General features: G+C 40.5%; 2 protein-coding genes across 2 annotated transcripts; one reads left to right on the top strand and one right to left on the bottom strand.

Moving 5' to 3' along the window:
- Positions 1-1,835: 1,835 nt before the first annotated feature.
- LOC120437767 (gastrula zinc finger protein XlCGF49.1-like) lies at positions 1,836-15,531 on the bottom strand. The gene is made up of 2 exons (XM_039608320.1): positions 15,480-15,531; positions 1,836-3,339 (listed from the first exon to the last, which is right to left on the bottom strand). The coding sequence occupies exons 1-2, from the start codon at positions 15,504-15,506 to the stop codon at positions 2,578-2,580; spliced, it is 789 nt and encodes a 262-aa protein (XP_039464254.1). The 5' UTR covers positions 15,507-15,531; the 3' UTR covers positions 1,836-2,577.
- On the top strand, positions 10,657-12,078 carry LOC120437766 (E3 SUMO-protein ligase ZBED1). Its single transcript, XM_039608319.1, has 2 exons — positions 10,657-11,233; positions 11,321-12,078. Exons 1-2 carry the CDS (start codon positions 10,706-10,708, stop codon positions 11,714-11,716), a joined length of 924 nt encoding a protein of 307 aa, XP_039464253.1. The 5' UTR covers positions 10,657-10,705; the 3' UTR covers positions 11,717-12,078.
- Positions 15,532-15,733: the final 202 nt, after the last annotated feature.

The raw sequence follows: 15,733 nt of genomic DNA, 5'->3' as shown, positions 1-15,733 counted from the left end.
GAACGCACTCCCCTCTTCATGCTACACAGAGTTGTTACAGACCTCCTGGGATGAGACATTCTTTCAATCTACAAATGATTATATACTTCTAAGCATATATGAGTAAATATTTCTAAGCATAAATGACAATAAACAATACAAAAACCTAACACCCCACATGTAAAGCCTCACAGTAAAGCCATGAATTAAAAAAAAATCAGAACAGCAAACATGAAGAAAAGAACACAAGAAAAAAAAACAGTAACAAAAAGACCTAAAACTAAATCCTTCCATCCATCCATTCGCTTCCGCTTATCCTTTTCAGGGTCGCAGGGGGTGCTGGAGCCTATTCCAGCTGTCATAGGGGAAGAGGCGGTGTACACCCTGGACAGGTCGCCAGTCTGTTGCAGGGCCAACGCACATAGACAGACAACCATTCACACTCACATTCACTCCAGCATTCACACCTGTGGGCAATTTAGATTTTTCAGTTAACCTATCCCCACAAAGTGCATGTCTTTGGATGGTGGGAGGAAGCCGGAGTACCAGGGGAGAACCCACACAAACACGGGGGAGAACATGCAAACTCCACACAAAAAGACCCCGGCCTGATGGTGGAATTGAACTCAGGACCTTCTAACCCCCATGTTGCCAAAAATCCCTAAACAACAAAATAAAATTGAAAATATAATGCAGCAGAAAACGATTAGAACGATAAACTTAAAATAAGAAAAGGAGTAGGAATTAAATCAGTTAAGATCAACATCAGTTCACTAAACAGGCCTCACAAGAGTGTTTCAGTCATTTCTTTATCAAGCTGATAAAATTGTGGTTGAAAAACATTAGCAAATATTTGGCAGAAAAAAAAACAGGGCTGGGTATCTGATTTCTATAATTGATTTAATTCGATTCAATTTTGACTCAGACAGAAAGATTATAATTCGGATCATTTATCTGTACATATCCATATTTTTATGTCTGTGTATAAAATAAAATCTGACACTAGTGAGATTTCATCACAGGTGTAAACATCACAGCAGATGCCTTTGTGTCAAAGTTAAGCTGGACATACAATTTATGGCCCATTTTGAGACGATTTTTCACTCCTGCGACTGTTTTGGAGATCGACTCTTTATAAATCTGACTTTTCCTTTTGTTTTACTTAGTGCTGTCAGCATCAACTCGCTAACGGAGATTTGGGGAGTTTCACCTTAATCGTGTGTCATGCATCATGTAGTATACATGGGGTAATGAGAAGCGATTAACACCTCACGACCAGCTCCCAATCAGCAATTGTACGGTCACATGGTTGCCACTCGTGAGGGCACACTATAGATGCGATGCGAAGAGCCAATTTAACGCAACATCTCACACTCCGCATGTGCAAATACAGAAAACGAAGTGAAAAAGATGAATCAGTGCAGTGTGTGATCTGGATGCAAGCAGCGGACTTGTAGAACTTTGGCAAGCCCATCCAAGCCTTTTTGATGTGGGCTTAGAAAATTATCATTGCATCCGCGAAAGAAGTAGGATGGACATTGCTGCTCAATTGCAGCTGTGTTGTAAGTCAGTGTTTTTTATTAGCATTTTAGTTGATGTTGTTGGTGGTGTGTGTCTGTGTGAGTGAAAGACAGAGAGGGAGAGAGAGGAAGAGCAAGAGACAGATTTTGTGTTATATCTTAGCTATATAATATAAGCTTTGGTAACACTTCATGTTACCAAGCTAAAATTTGGATGCACAGTGTGAGCACTCAGGTCGCAGAGCTGAGCATCGGGCTGTATAGTGTGAGACCCTGCATCGTGACCTACGAACTTCTAACCCCTGCGATTCAGTCACTTTGAGCAGGAGCTGAATAACGTGACTGAAAAAAAATTGCACAGTGTATGCCCAGCTTAACTGGGGATAAAACACAGAAAAACATAAAAGTGATTTTCCTGGCCTGGCTTTTTATAGCAGACAACCTTAAAAATATTCTGCAATACAATAAAAACGAAAGAAAATCAACATATGACCTGATGTTGCTGAAGTGAAGCAGAGTAATGTTACAGAGGTTTTATTAGAGACACAGCAATTTGTAATTTGGCATAATCTTTTTTTTTTTTTTTTTTAAGTGTACATTTCTTCAGTACAGAAAAGCAGAAATTAGGCTTTCTTGTCGGAATTTTTGAAGAAAAAAAGGTTCTGATCTTCTTTTCTGCTGGTTCAGTGAATTTTGGTCGGAGAATAATGAAACCTGCAGAGAATCTGCGAGATGTCGGCTTTCAGCTCCAACGGCGAGTTCGTGTAGCTTGGTGAGATTCTGATGCATCAGGTCTGCATTTTGTGCTGAATCTGTTTACCTGCTCTCATTTGCCGTTTTAGCTGTTTGGCGTTTGTTGAAATAGTTTTATGAGTTTTAATCTGAGATTCTGGCATTTTTGGATTTAATGAATTGATATTTAAAAAAAAAGGATTTTAATCATTTCTCAAAGAAACAACTTCATATCCTTCATACTATCTGCTTGAGCTGGACTGAGGTCAGTTTTGACATTAGACAGTGAGTCTGAAGGTCGTGGCCACAAGCCAGTTCTTATTGCCCCTGCTACAGGGGCAAAAGCTTAAACAAAAACACAGGGTGGGTGTTGATTCTCAGCCTCAGATTTCATTTGCATTGCTCTCTTGACCTGTTTGTCTCTCCACCTGTGACCAAGGTTGTGATTGTACAGAAGACTTCGATCAGGGAACACGTCCCCGCAGCGTCTGCACGGGTACCCTGTGTGAGAGAGTTGATGCTCCTTCAGGCTGCGTTGCCAAACAAATGTTTTCCCGCACGTTTCGCACCAGAACGGTCTCTCTCCAGTGTGCACACGCATGTGGTGGGTTAGAGTGGACCGATTAGAAAAGGTTTTGTTGCACTTGTCGCACCAGTATGGCTTCTCTCCAGTGTGGCTACGGCGGTGGCTCTTTAAGGCCCCCAGCTGTGCAAAGGTTTTGTCACACAGGTCACAGCTATATGGTTTCTCTCCAGTGTGCACCCGTTGATGGCCCCTGAGGGCGCTGGACTCCGTAAACCGTTTGCCACATTCTTTACAAACATAGGGTTTCTCTCCAGTGTGAACACGGAGATGCTTTTTCAGTGTACTTGAAACTGCGAAGGCTGCGCCACACTCTTCACAGCTGTAGGGTTTCTCTCCTGTGTGGATGCGCTGGTGGATTTGTAGAGCGCCTAAAGTGTTGAAAGCTGCTCCACACTCGTCACAGCTGTGCGGTCTCTCTCCGGTGTGAATTCTATGGTGAAGCTTTAAATTGTGTTTGGATTTATAGGTCTTGTTGCAGTCCTGGCACTGGTGCACACTACGTCCAGTCTTCTTCTTCTGTTTCTGAATAAACAGCAGACAGAAAGAGAGAGCGGTGACGTTAGACTCCATGAAGGAACAAAAAAATAAAACACAAGCACTCAGAGAGATATATACTAAAACTGTGATGTTTTATGGTGTTTTTCTTAAACATTAATATAGTATATCAGTCTTTGTGTGTCAGTGTGAAGTCGTATGCTGCTTTGACATTTTTAAATACCTCAAACCAAGAAAGAGATCATTATGAATATCATATTTAATAAATCAAGTTTGGAGCTGATCCTTCATCTTAATCAGTGTGACGCTGACCTTTGACCCAGAAGATCATATAGTTTTTTATCTTTACGCATATGACCGGAACAGATTTTTTTTTTGGAAGTCTTTGGTTTCTATAAGCTGCAGTGTCTAACTTTATGAGTCACTGTGACATCACAGGGTGATGTATTGAAAAACTCGCTTCGGTGATTTCCTAATTGTGGTCATAAATATTTTGCGTAGTTGTGAACTGAATTTTGTAACCTTGTAAACCAAAATATCTGAAAATTTTAGGTTTGTGCATTTATAGATGAGAATTATGAGTGTGCAAAAAAAGATTTGTGTAATAAATTATTTTTGTTAAGTTCTACTTACCGATACAAAGCAAGAAACTACATGTAAAACTGCGCTCAAGTTCCCTGGCTGTGTTGGAGTTTCAACTTGCAAGCACAAATTTTGACCCAATTTTTCTTCCTTTCACCTAATTGGTCAATGTCATGTCAATCACAAATTTTAATATCCAATCTGCATGTCGGAGGGGTGCTTTTGAAAGGAGCTCAGTAAAGAACCCCTTCAACTGATTGACATGAGTTTGACCAACCACTTTGCAAAAACAAGTGGTTTTTTTTGCTTTGTACCTGTAACCAGATCAATTTTTTTTAAAGTAACTTGTGTAAATATCTTTTACAAACACAAATTCTCATCTGTAGATGCACAAACATAACATTTTCTGATATCTTATGTTTACAAGGGTACAAAACTCACAACTGCACAAAATATTTATGACCACAATGAAACCCTATGCTTTCGTACCGAGTTTTACTGGACGTGTGACACTTCATTTCCTGCAGTCTGGTGAATTTACTCCATCTCTGCATCACAGCAAATACGTCTTTATTAAGGTGAACACAGCAGTGCTGATGTGACAGCAGATATCACAGGTTACTGATGTGGATCTTTTTCTGTCCGATTTGTGTCATTAGTTTTATTTCAAAGACATTTAAGGACAACAGACTTTTTACAAACCCAACAGATAATCTGAGCTTTAAAAAAAACAGGATTCATGTCACGAGATAAACGATTTGTATGATGGATCATACAATTCTTTGATTTCATTTAGAATCGCAGTGATCCTCTGGACAGTGGAAGAACATATGAACAGCACAGACTGGATTCATACCCGCGACCCTCTTCTTGTACAGCACCACCATGTGGCACGTGTGCCGGCTCACCTGTGAGTTTATCCACATCTAAGGAAGATGCTGAGCCCTGCACGATGACCCAGAGGGGCTCCTCTGGATCATTAACATCATTGTCACTGTCATTACTTTCCCTCATGTTTAAGGCTGCACCACCCCAACACAAGAAAAAACATATTATGTTACAGCTTTAAAGGATATTTATTCATTTATAACATTTTTTAAATCTGTATTTTACGTTGATTTTTAAAAAATAATTGAAACAGTTTATCATGTTTATTTAAACATTAATTTCACTGGAAATGTTTTGGATTTCTTAAGAAATTATTTAAAAGCAGTGAAAATTATTTTAATGACAGAGACCCGCTGTAGGAGATATTATTCAGTTTGCTTCGTATTTATTAGAATATACTGAATATTTGGCTGTTTTATATGTTTATTGTTAGCGGAACACGGGTTATCCAGACCAGTTGGCATCTGCACTACGAGGGTCTTTGCTGTTTAACAGCAGGACGTATGAAGCTCTCTCAGGACTTCTGCACTGGACTGAATCAGAGGGCTGAACAGCGGAGAAAACGCTTCTAAACATTTCCACTGGGGAAACACGTGTTACAGGCATAGACCACGGATGAAGCCTCAGTTAGAAAAAAACTTGTTGACTTGAAAAATGTATTTTTAAGAGTAATCTGGCCAAGAGGACAGCTAAAATTGCAACAATAGTTCAGCAAACATATTTTAAGTGACAAAAGGGAGCTGATTGATTATAATGTAAATACAATAACACAGTTATAAAGATACTTGAGAAACAGGTAATTTTTAAATTTTATATATATCACCCCTTTGTGTTTGCAGCTACCAAACAGCCGTCATAATTCATCATACAATGAGAACAGGACAAATCAACAACTGACAATGACTAATTAATATTAAAATCTGTAACATAATGTATTGTTTGGAGTTTAGTCTGTTACTGTTACTATTTTTACCATTTCTTCTTGGAGCAACTGTAACGCACATAATTTCCTTAGGGATTAATAAAGTATTCTGATTCTGATTGTTTCAGGATGACCTGCCATTATCCAATGACACATCTGCTTACCTGCATCTTTTGCTCATTTGTCCTCTTCTTTTCTCTTTTTTCTAAACTGAGCACCTGATGGCTTTGAACTTTTCTTGTCCATCTTGGTTTTAATTTTGCACTCCAGCATGAACACCCATCCCCCAACCCGAGAATCACCACAACATAACCTAACACACCTACACTTTAGTTCACAGATTCACTTTGTCTAGGGTGCATTTCTGAGATTTCACACAACCCAGGATTCAAATCATGAATACATAATGGGCTTGGATTTACAACATTATGAATGAAATGCGCTCTATTTGGAAGCAGCAGGGCCCCCCCCCTTTCGACAGGTTGTGTGTGAGCCTTTAAATCATCAAATAAATGTAAATGTTAAATTGTTATTGATCCCTTTACCCCGAGTCCTAAAGTGTATATTTATTTTCTTACTCTTCTTATATATATTGTTTGTTTACTTGCACTGCTGTAACTGCCCATATGGAAAAGATATATATAAATCTTATAAAGTTTGTATCTGTCTTGTGTGAAACTTGTATGAAAAGCATACAAGAGTGAAAACAGATATAAGATCCCTTGAAAAATTATATAATGAAACTTGTATGTTTTGGATACTTACTAAAACAATATATGAAAGTAATGAGAAAGTGGCCACTTTCATGAGTAAATCATGTAAGTTTTTACTATTTCTTTTCCATATGGGTGGAGCCTTGTCGTCTCGTCTCTCTATATACTGGACTGTATGTAGCGGAAATTTCGAAAAAACATCGGTGCAAATTATTAGTGGTGTGCGATACTGCATATTTTGGTATCGATCCAATACCAAGTAAATACGGGCCAGTATCGCCGATACCAATACCGATACCAATACTTTTCAATAAACAAGGTGGATGCCTCATTGAATTGCTAAATCGCAATTAATTTTCATGACCTTAAGTGTTTTTTGTGATTTTTCCTTTTGTATTATTTATTACTTAAAATCCGGGACATAATTAGGAGAAATAATTAATTTATAATTAAATAAAAATGCTTTATTATTGTGGCAGCCGCCGTCTGCGATGCTGCTGCAGGTGAGATGGACTCACCTTCATTGCATCTACAATCATGCCTCACCGGCTTAAAACCTGTGCGCTGCTTGTGCTGTTGTTGTTTTTGGTGTTGATGTGTATAGCTGGCAGCAGGAAGGCTGCAGCCGTTGAATGTAGGCTACTGTTACAGCAACCGTGTGATCACTGTAAGGGTGGACAGCGCGCTCGGGGTGAGCCGGAGGCTGGCGCGCCAGCGGGACCTGCCAAGCTGGAGATGGAGGTCGAGGTGCGCGGGGGTCCTGCCTGAGGCGGCATGCTGTCCGCTTGGCCGTCTGCCCAGCTGCCTCTGAGCCCCGGCTCACTTCCACTCCTGCTCCGCCGCCTCTGCTTGCCATATGGGTGGCCATCAGGCCAGCTCCCGGGCTTCCACTGGAGGCGCGGGCGACCGCCAGAGTGGACACTTCCCGTCGCTGGGCCGGGAATGGGCGCCGACGGTCCGGGCCGATTCCCTCGCCTGCTCGTGGGGTGGGGTGAAGCTGGCAGGGGTATGTGGCAGGGGCGTGTTCTGCGATGCCGCTGCAGGTTTGGTGGTGGTGATGTGTACGGCTGCCAGCGGAGAGCTGCAGCCGTTGAATGTACTATTACAGCAACCGTGGGATTATTGTAAGAATAAATGATGCGCCAAGCACGAAAATGCCATCGGGTCTGCCGTGGTGGCGATCTTTTTTTTTTTTTTTTTTCTAAATCTTAAGTGCACGCAAACCAGTAAACAAATTAAAACAAATACTGTTGATAAACTATAATACAAAAATGACAATTAAAATTCTCAACAACAAAAACAATATATATTATTAATATGTAAACAACTTAACAACCCCGAAAGTGTCTAAGTCACGTGATGTGTCAGCGCAACACCGAAACATAAGAAGGGGGGGGGGGAGCAAAGTGTGCCTGCTCTCCGCTGTCACAGGAGCGGCGAGTCCAGCGACCTGGCTGTTTCGTTTTTGCGAAAGCACAGCGTAGCAAACAAGCAGAACTCAAAGTAAAGAATCGATCTAACCAGGCCAGTATCGATCCGATACCGATCCCGACTTGGGATCGATACTATCGATATTTGGATCGATCCGCCCACCACTACAAATTATAAGTCTGTATCATTATGTCTGGTGTTTTCGTGTTTGTTGTTTTGTTTTTATTTTGTTTCATTTTGCGAGTTGGTTATTAGATGCTGCTCCAGCCAGCCAGAGAATCCCCCGCAGTCCCTCTCTTCCCTGTGCCGCAAGCAGCAGGCGCACTTCGCAAACGGAGGGCGCCCTTACTCCCAGCAAATGGGCGATAGAAAACCAATCGGTGCCTATGCCATTCCCAATATGCGCTGGCTGATGTTGGGGCAGCATGAGTACGAGCAATTTCTTTTGTTTGTTTTGGTTTTTTGCCGATGCACGTGATGCCGCCCTCCACCACGATGCCGCCCCGGGCAACCGTCGCCCGTATCAATAACCGCTAATGCAGCCCAGAGTAACATAATAAATAAAACTAATTTTGTTGGATGCAAGAACAACTCAAGCTTCTTTTTCGGGAGTTGAACTAGGGCTTACAAGTTTTGCCGTGCCCCTGGGGCCAGTGCGAGGTTGTGCAGCAGATCCCGGCGTGGAAGCTGAGGATCCAGCCGCACCACCCCCTCAGCGCAGACTTTGCTATTCGCACAGAGCGTTTCTGGTGTGGCTTATGCAAAAGACAATTGCAACAATACAGCGTGTTTCTCTGCTCCCTTTAATACAGTAAACATGTCTGTTGTAGCCCGCGCTTTCAAACAGTGTTTAAAATGTTACTGATGATGATGTCACAGGTCCGGAGTTTTTACTGCCGTCCCCTCTTAATGTAACTGTGAGCAACAGTATTTTTACTTTACTTTACTTGTATTTTTACTCAATTGTATATAGCATTTGTACTCTATTTTTATCTTATTGTATATTTTATTCTATTTTATTCTGCTGTATATAGTATTTTATTTTATTCTATTCTGTACAGTTGTGTACTGTATTTATTCTTATTTTATTTTATTCTAATTTTTGCTTCATAACTTTTGCACTGTCCACTTCCTGCTGTGACAAAACAAATTTCCCACGTGTGGGACTAATAAAGGTTATCTTATCTTATCTTATCTTAGCAACATGTTATGAAGCTTAACTTTAATCACAGCCAAACCGGTTTACTCAGGAACAAATACAACACTCAAATAAACCAAACATTAACATTTGGAAGTGATCTAAGTGACTTATATATCATTTTTAACCTCAGTAGTGAAACCTCTAATAATAAAAATAGTGTACATGTACATACGTGTACATACCTTAATAAAAACAAGCAGGTGAGATGTTAGAACGCTTTTATTTTTATTTTAGTGGACACACAATACTAGGCCTGCACAATAAATCGAAAATTTATTGTCATCGCGATATCAGCCTGTGCGATGGGCCCATCGCAAAAGACGGCGTAAACTGCGATAATTGGGTACCTTAAAATGTTTACACACGTGCTGTAAAGAATTTACCAATCAAAGAAATCCATTTACACATTTGACCAGTCGAATAGAGCCCTTCACGGCATTAACCAATCAAATGGATTAGAGGCCCGCCTCCTACGCAGGTCGGGCGCGAACAACGCTGCAGCAAAGAGTCAGAGTTGTAATGGCTGAGAGCGAGACGCGTGACGAGAATGCTACTGAACTCGTGGCTAAAAAAAAAAAATAGTACCTCACTTATTTGGAGGTACTTTGGATTTGATAAAGACGACGTTCTCCAAACACAGGTACTCTGCAAAACTTGCCGAACACTTGTGGCAACCACCAGAGGAAACACGACTAATCTCCACCATCATCTTCAATACAACCACAGAGAACTGTTTGAAGAGTTCCAGAAAGATAGGGCTAGCCAAACAAAGGTTGCTAATGTTAAGACAAAGAGCACAGCAGTCCAACAGCCGTCTCTGTATCAGAGTTTTTCAAGTGGAATTCCTTATGAGAAAACGTCGAAGCGGTACAAAGAAATAACAGAGGCCATTACACATTTTTTGGCTAAAGACATGATGCCTATAAATACAGTTAGCAGAGAGGGCTTCACCAGTCTGATACATAAAGTGGACCAGAGATACCGCATCCCCTCACGAAACTACTTTTCCCATGTCGCCATTCCACAAATGTATGAAACATGCCGCAAGACCGTCATGTTTGAACTGAGCCAAGCTGAAAACTACGCAAGCACTACAGACCTATGGTCAAGTCGTACAACGGAACCATATATGAGTTTCACAGTGCACTTCCTCACCTTAGACTTTGAACTGAAAACACGGTGTCTAGAGACTGTGTATTTTCCAGACTCTCACACTAGTGAAAATATAGCCCATGTATTACGTGAGGTGTTAGCCAGCTGGGATCTTAAAGAAGATCGACAAGTGTGCATCACCACAGACAACGGTGCCAATGTTGTGAGAGCCACAGAGCTAAACAACTGGGTCAGACTTCAGTGTTTTGGACACAGGCTGCACCTTGCAATCGGTAAGTTTTATTCAAGGCAGATCTTTTTAGCAATGAAAATGTGCTATACATTATTATCAAATTGATATTGATAAGGATAATGTTACCTTTTTAGACAACTTTAGTTATAAATTTCAATTAGTTTAAAAAAAAAAAGGTTTTAAACATGACAGTTTTTTTGTTTCCTCTTCTTTCTCCAGAAAATTCTATCAAAGATGATGCCCGCATTGCCCGAGCCATTGGACTTTGCAAAAAGTTAGTTGGACATTTTTGCCACAGCTGGAAAGCAAAGATGGCTCTGAAAAAAGCACAGCAGAAGTTCAACCTCCCAGAGCACACACTGATCACAGAATGCCCAACCAGGTGGGGTTCCAGGCAGAAGATGATTGAGAGAGTCCTGGAGCAGCAGCGGGCCATTTCTGATGTCATCTCAGCAGACAAGAAATCAAGACACTTGATTCCTACTTGGCAGGATCTTGAGGTACTGGAGTCTGTCAACCAGGCATTACACCCCCTGCAAGACTTTACAGATGCCCTGTCTGGTGAGAGCTACGTTAGTGTTTCATATGTAAAACCAGTCCTTCATCTGATGAAGACGTCGGTGCTTGCAGAGAAGGAAGAAGACAGTGATTTGACAAAATCAATTAAGAAGAAAATCCTCGAGTACCTGATTACTAAATATGAAAATCCAGCTACCCAGGAACTTCTGGACATGGCGTGCTTCATGGATCCCAGATTTAAAGTCAGCTACACCAGCACTGATCGAGTCTCAGACATCAAGACCAGAGTGATGTCAGAAATGGAAGCAGTGGCACAGAAGGTATTCATGCATGCTTATATATAAAACCTTTCAATTCATATTTAGTCCAAAATGTTTACTTTTCTTATAATCTGCTTTCTGTTCCAGGAGAGAAACTCCGCTGAACCAGAGGCCCAGACAGATGATCCACCCAGTCGTCCCCTGAAGAAGGCAAAAAAGTCACTGGGCAGTTTCTTCAAGGCAGCTCCAATCCCTACCTCCTCTTTTATGCATCTCTCACAAGCTGTTGAAGCTGAGCTTAACAGCTACTTGCTATCCACGGCCATAGACAGTGAGGAAGACCCCTTGGCATGGTGGAAACTCCACAAAATGACATTCCCACAGCTAAGCAAGCTTGCAAGGAAGTATCTCTGCATACCTGCAAGTAGCTCACCTTCAGAGAGACTTTTTAGTACATCAGGAAACATAGTAACATGTCAGTGCACATGTTTAAAACCTTGGAGAGTAAACATGTTGGTTTTCCTTACCAAGAACTTGCCATAAAAAACATTCACTCAGGAAGGATGAATGCAAGATAGAGAAACCTTTTTTTTTTTTCAAAAAATTACAAAAATACACTACCTACATTGTTCTTAATTGTTGATAATATTAGTCTTGGCCAGTACGACCACAAAGGTAGACAATTGTTCTTTGGTGTGTTCCCACAGCAGACAAGTTCTTACCTATAGTTTAATCTAGTAAAGTTTCCACTCCAGTTTTGACTTGCATCATAACTACTTGGTGAGTGGTAAAATGATGAACAACTGCATAGAGATAATTTGCAGTATAATTTAAGTTATGTTTATTTAAAACTAATTATAGAGACCGGGAAGGATGTCTTTCAGAATTCAAGCCTCAGAAATTTTTTTATGGGGGCAATGTTTCAATGTTTGACTGCACTTTGTTGTTACACTGCTAATACAGCAGCTTTCTTTAAATAAAACTGTTGCAGTAAAATGGAAATTATGTATTCGTTTTTTGTTTGTTTGTTTTGCTATTTATTTTATCGCAAGTCATATCGTTATCGCAATATTGATCACAGTTATCGCACATCGCAGGTTTTCCTAATATCGTGCAGCCCTACACAATACTATAGACAGCTGCTGGGGTTTCTTTAACTTGAGTAGTGAAAAGACCGTGGGGGGCGGGGGTTGAAAACGATGTGCCGGGAGTCCGCTGTTCTGGACGAAATGCATTCTGGGATATTTAGCTGTACCAAGTCCACACAAGTCACCACCGATGCATGCTCGATAAAACGGGCGGAGCGAGAACACATCCGGGACTTTTTCGCGTTCTTGGCTTGATGCGTACTTCGAATTGGAACAGTACTTGGTCTCCGACTGATGACGTATCACGAGTACACGAGAACGCAAGTACGCACAAGTACGCATATTGAGAAACGCCCATGGAGAAGCCTTTTGATTACAAGCGTGCTGATCCACACAGGTGTGCACACAGGTGTACACACGGGTTTTCACAGACACAAGCTACACCTTTCTTGGCTGCTACCTCAAAGCACATTGTGCGCTGTCGACCTTGTGTGCTGCACAACAACATTTAATATTTAGTATCTACTGTTATCTACTCTTAGCTAGTTTATTGTGATGATGTTGTATTTATTATGTTGCTCTTTTTTGTTTGTTTTCTCTTCTGTTTGGTTTTCTTTTTCTTTCTCTCCCTCTCTTTCTTTCATTCTTTCTTCCTGTCCTATCCCCCAGTCATGTCTGTCCCGTCTGTAACAACCAAAAATCAAGTAAAAGAAATACATAATTATGATAAAGGTCGATCAAATGGACCAATATGGCAAGGCCATGATGATCCAATTGGTAAAGTAAATCCGCTTGGCATCTTTCTTGGCCTTCAGACAACAATTCTGATGGCTAAAGATCCAAACAGGACAGGCAAAAAAAAAAATGTCTTTAAACTATTGTTGTTCCTACTTAGTGAGTACCCTAGCTACTTCTTTACTATGTGAATGGACTATTTGAACAAAAAACATATCATAGATTTAAAGACACATCTTAATGGAAGAAAAGGCAAAAAATTTGGGATACATTTTATATGACTGTTCATCTAAAATCCAACAGAGAGTGAAAATCTAAAAGCTGCTGCAATCCTTTGCATTAATGATCTCTCTGTCTCTCTCTCTCTCTGTCTCTCTGTGTGTGTGTGTGTGTGTGTGTTCACAGAGGGGAGGTCACGGCAGCAGCTTCCTGAGTTGACATTAGTGAACCATAAAGTCAGTTTGGACTGAGGACTTCCCAAACAGTTGGTCAACACAGAAGTACATTCAGTCTTGACACAATTACTTTTTTATCTAGTTCTTGGTCTCCCTTGGTTTGGAGAGACTAAACAGCCACTTCATAAACAAATGGCACAACATAGAAGAGCCTCCTTCGTGGGACAAGACTCAGCGGCCCATCTGCATCTAAAGGTCAAAGGTCACTCTTTCGAGGATGCCAATGAGAGACAGAGAGGCGGTGGTTTACGACACCAGCTGTCTGCCATCTATAATCCAGTTTTGAGATCCCTTCCCAGAAACCTTAACGTGGGTTTTGGTCAGTGGTTGTTGATCAATGGTCATGAGAATTTGCATAATTATGATTAAGGAACTGACCTCCCCGCCCATTGTTCCTTCAGTGCAGGGGCGGATCTAGAGAAATTTTCTCAGGGTGGCATGAGGGTGGCAAAGAAATCAAATGGGGTGGCAAAATCAAAGCCTTTCCCCCCCCCAAACACATATGCAGGTGGTTACATATGGTTAAAATGATTCAAATGCAGTAAGTATACATGTTTTTCATATAAATATAGTCTATAACTTAATTATTGTCTGTAGCCCACATAATTACACACTTTAGTTACATAAAACATGTGAGTTTTGATTTTATGTACTGTATAGCCTGTATAATTAATAAATATGTAGCCCAATGAGTATAAAATCCAGAAAGCTACACAACATGGGGCGGTTCATTTACAAACACAAGTCTAACTTAAGTTTCAAACTGTTTTTTGTTAGAAAATAGTCACATTGTTACAGCTTAAATTACACAAAATGTCAGAAATCTGCACTGTCATGAACAAAAATTTAAACCTAATTTTTCATGATTTGTTGGATTAACCCTCTCAGGTCTGAAATACAACCGGCCATTTTTGACTCCTTTTGAGTTTACGTTTGTATTTCACCCTCAGATTGTTTCATTTTATTTTTTCCTCCTTGCCTTGTTTGGTTTCATTCTTTTCAGCTCAACTGAATTTAGTTGTTTTTTTTCACTGACAAACTGCATTAGTATTACTGATCTGAAATCACACAAAGAACTTAAAATCCTAGTAGCATTTTTTTTACTGTAAAAAAAACCAGACATGCTGAGTAAATTTTTATAACTTGAAATGCAAATATAAAATGTACATTTTGTAAACATATACAACTATTTATCTAAAAATGCAGCCGATACACCTGCCGTTTTTTTTTTCATTTTGTACAACCATTTAAAAATATTACTAAAACTAAAATGAGAGAACAATCAGGTGTCGCAATAAGATGCCCCACAAATGATGTGTGCCAGTAAAAAAAAAGTTTGTCCACCAAAAGACAGAGGAGAACAGCACAGGGACAAACCTGCAGGCCTGACAACAGGAGGTGTATCACTCTGCTGGTTTTCTACTTAGTGACAGTGTTTACACTGCAATGTGCCTTAGTGACATTCATTAGTGGCCTCACTGACACACAAAACAAAACGACTACACAACAGAACAGCTACACAAGACAACACAACACACTAAGTATACACTCCACACTAAACGTCACAAATCTCCCACATCTAAAAACTCTCTCTCTCTCTCGCTCACTCGCTCGCTCTGTCTCGCTGCCGTTACCGTCATTCCCAAAATTCTTCCTAAACAACCAAATCCCACGTGTTGAATTTTAAAAAAAAATTGGTTTACATGGTGCATTTTTCCACCGATAGGAAAGAGGTGGCTTCTTTTCCTTTCTTTACTGTTTTCGCGCTGTCCTTAGAAAACGCTTAAAACACACACACACACAAACGTGACGGCAGTATTTAGAAAAAAGCGTGGCTTATATATATTATCATAACTCTTGATTTACTGGCCTGTAATTAAAATGTAAAAACTTTGAAGTCCGAACTTTCAATGTGGGCTGAAATAGAGACTCAGCCTGGCTGCAGCTTATTGCTATGTCAGCTTACATCAGTCATGTGATTTGGAGGTGCAGCATGTCCGTGGACCACAGAGGGTTAATAACACTCACCTTCATTACATTTCCAGAGTGTAACATCCAACCACCTGTGTAAAATCCGAAATTCCCATGGTGTTGTTCAGAATGTGCTCTGGCACAATCAAAAGCATCTCTTGCTACTGAAAACAAGAAAAAAGCCGGTCCTGCTATGGGCTGAACCATTTGTTAACGGTGGAGGGGGGGAACACTATGCAATATATTCAGTTTTAGCATTTATATTCACTGTTGACTGTAACTACGCTCAAACTGTTAATGCTATCTTATTT

This window comes from Oreochromis aureus, linkage group 3, assembly GCF_013358895.1.
Source record: "Oreochromis aureus strain Israel breed Guangdong linkage group 3, ZZ_aureus, whole genome shotgun sequence".
Lineage (NCBI taxonomy): Eukaryota > Metazoa > Chordata > Actinopteri > Cichliformes > Cichlidae > Oreochromis > Oreochromis aureus.
The sequence above is the reverse complement of the archived record's forward strand: the minus strand, read 5'-3'. Positions and strand labels throughout refer to the sequence as shown.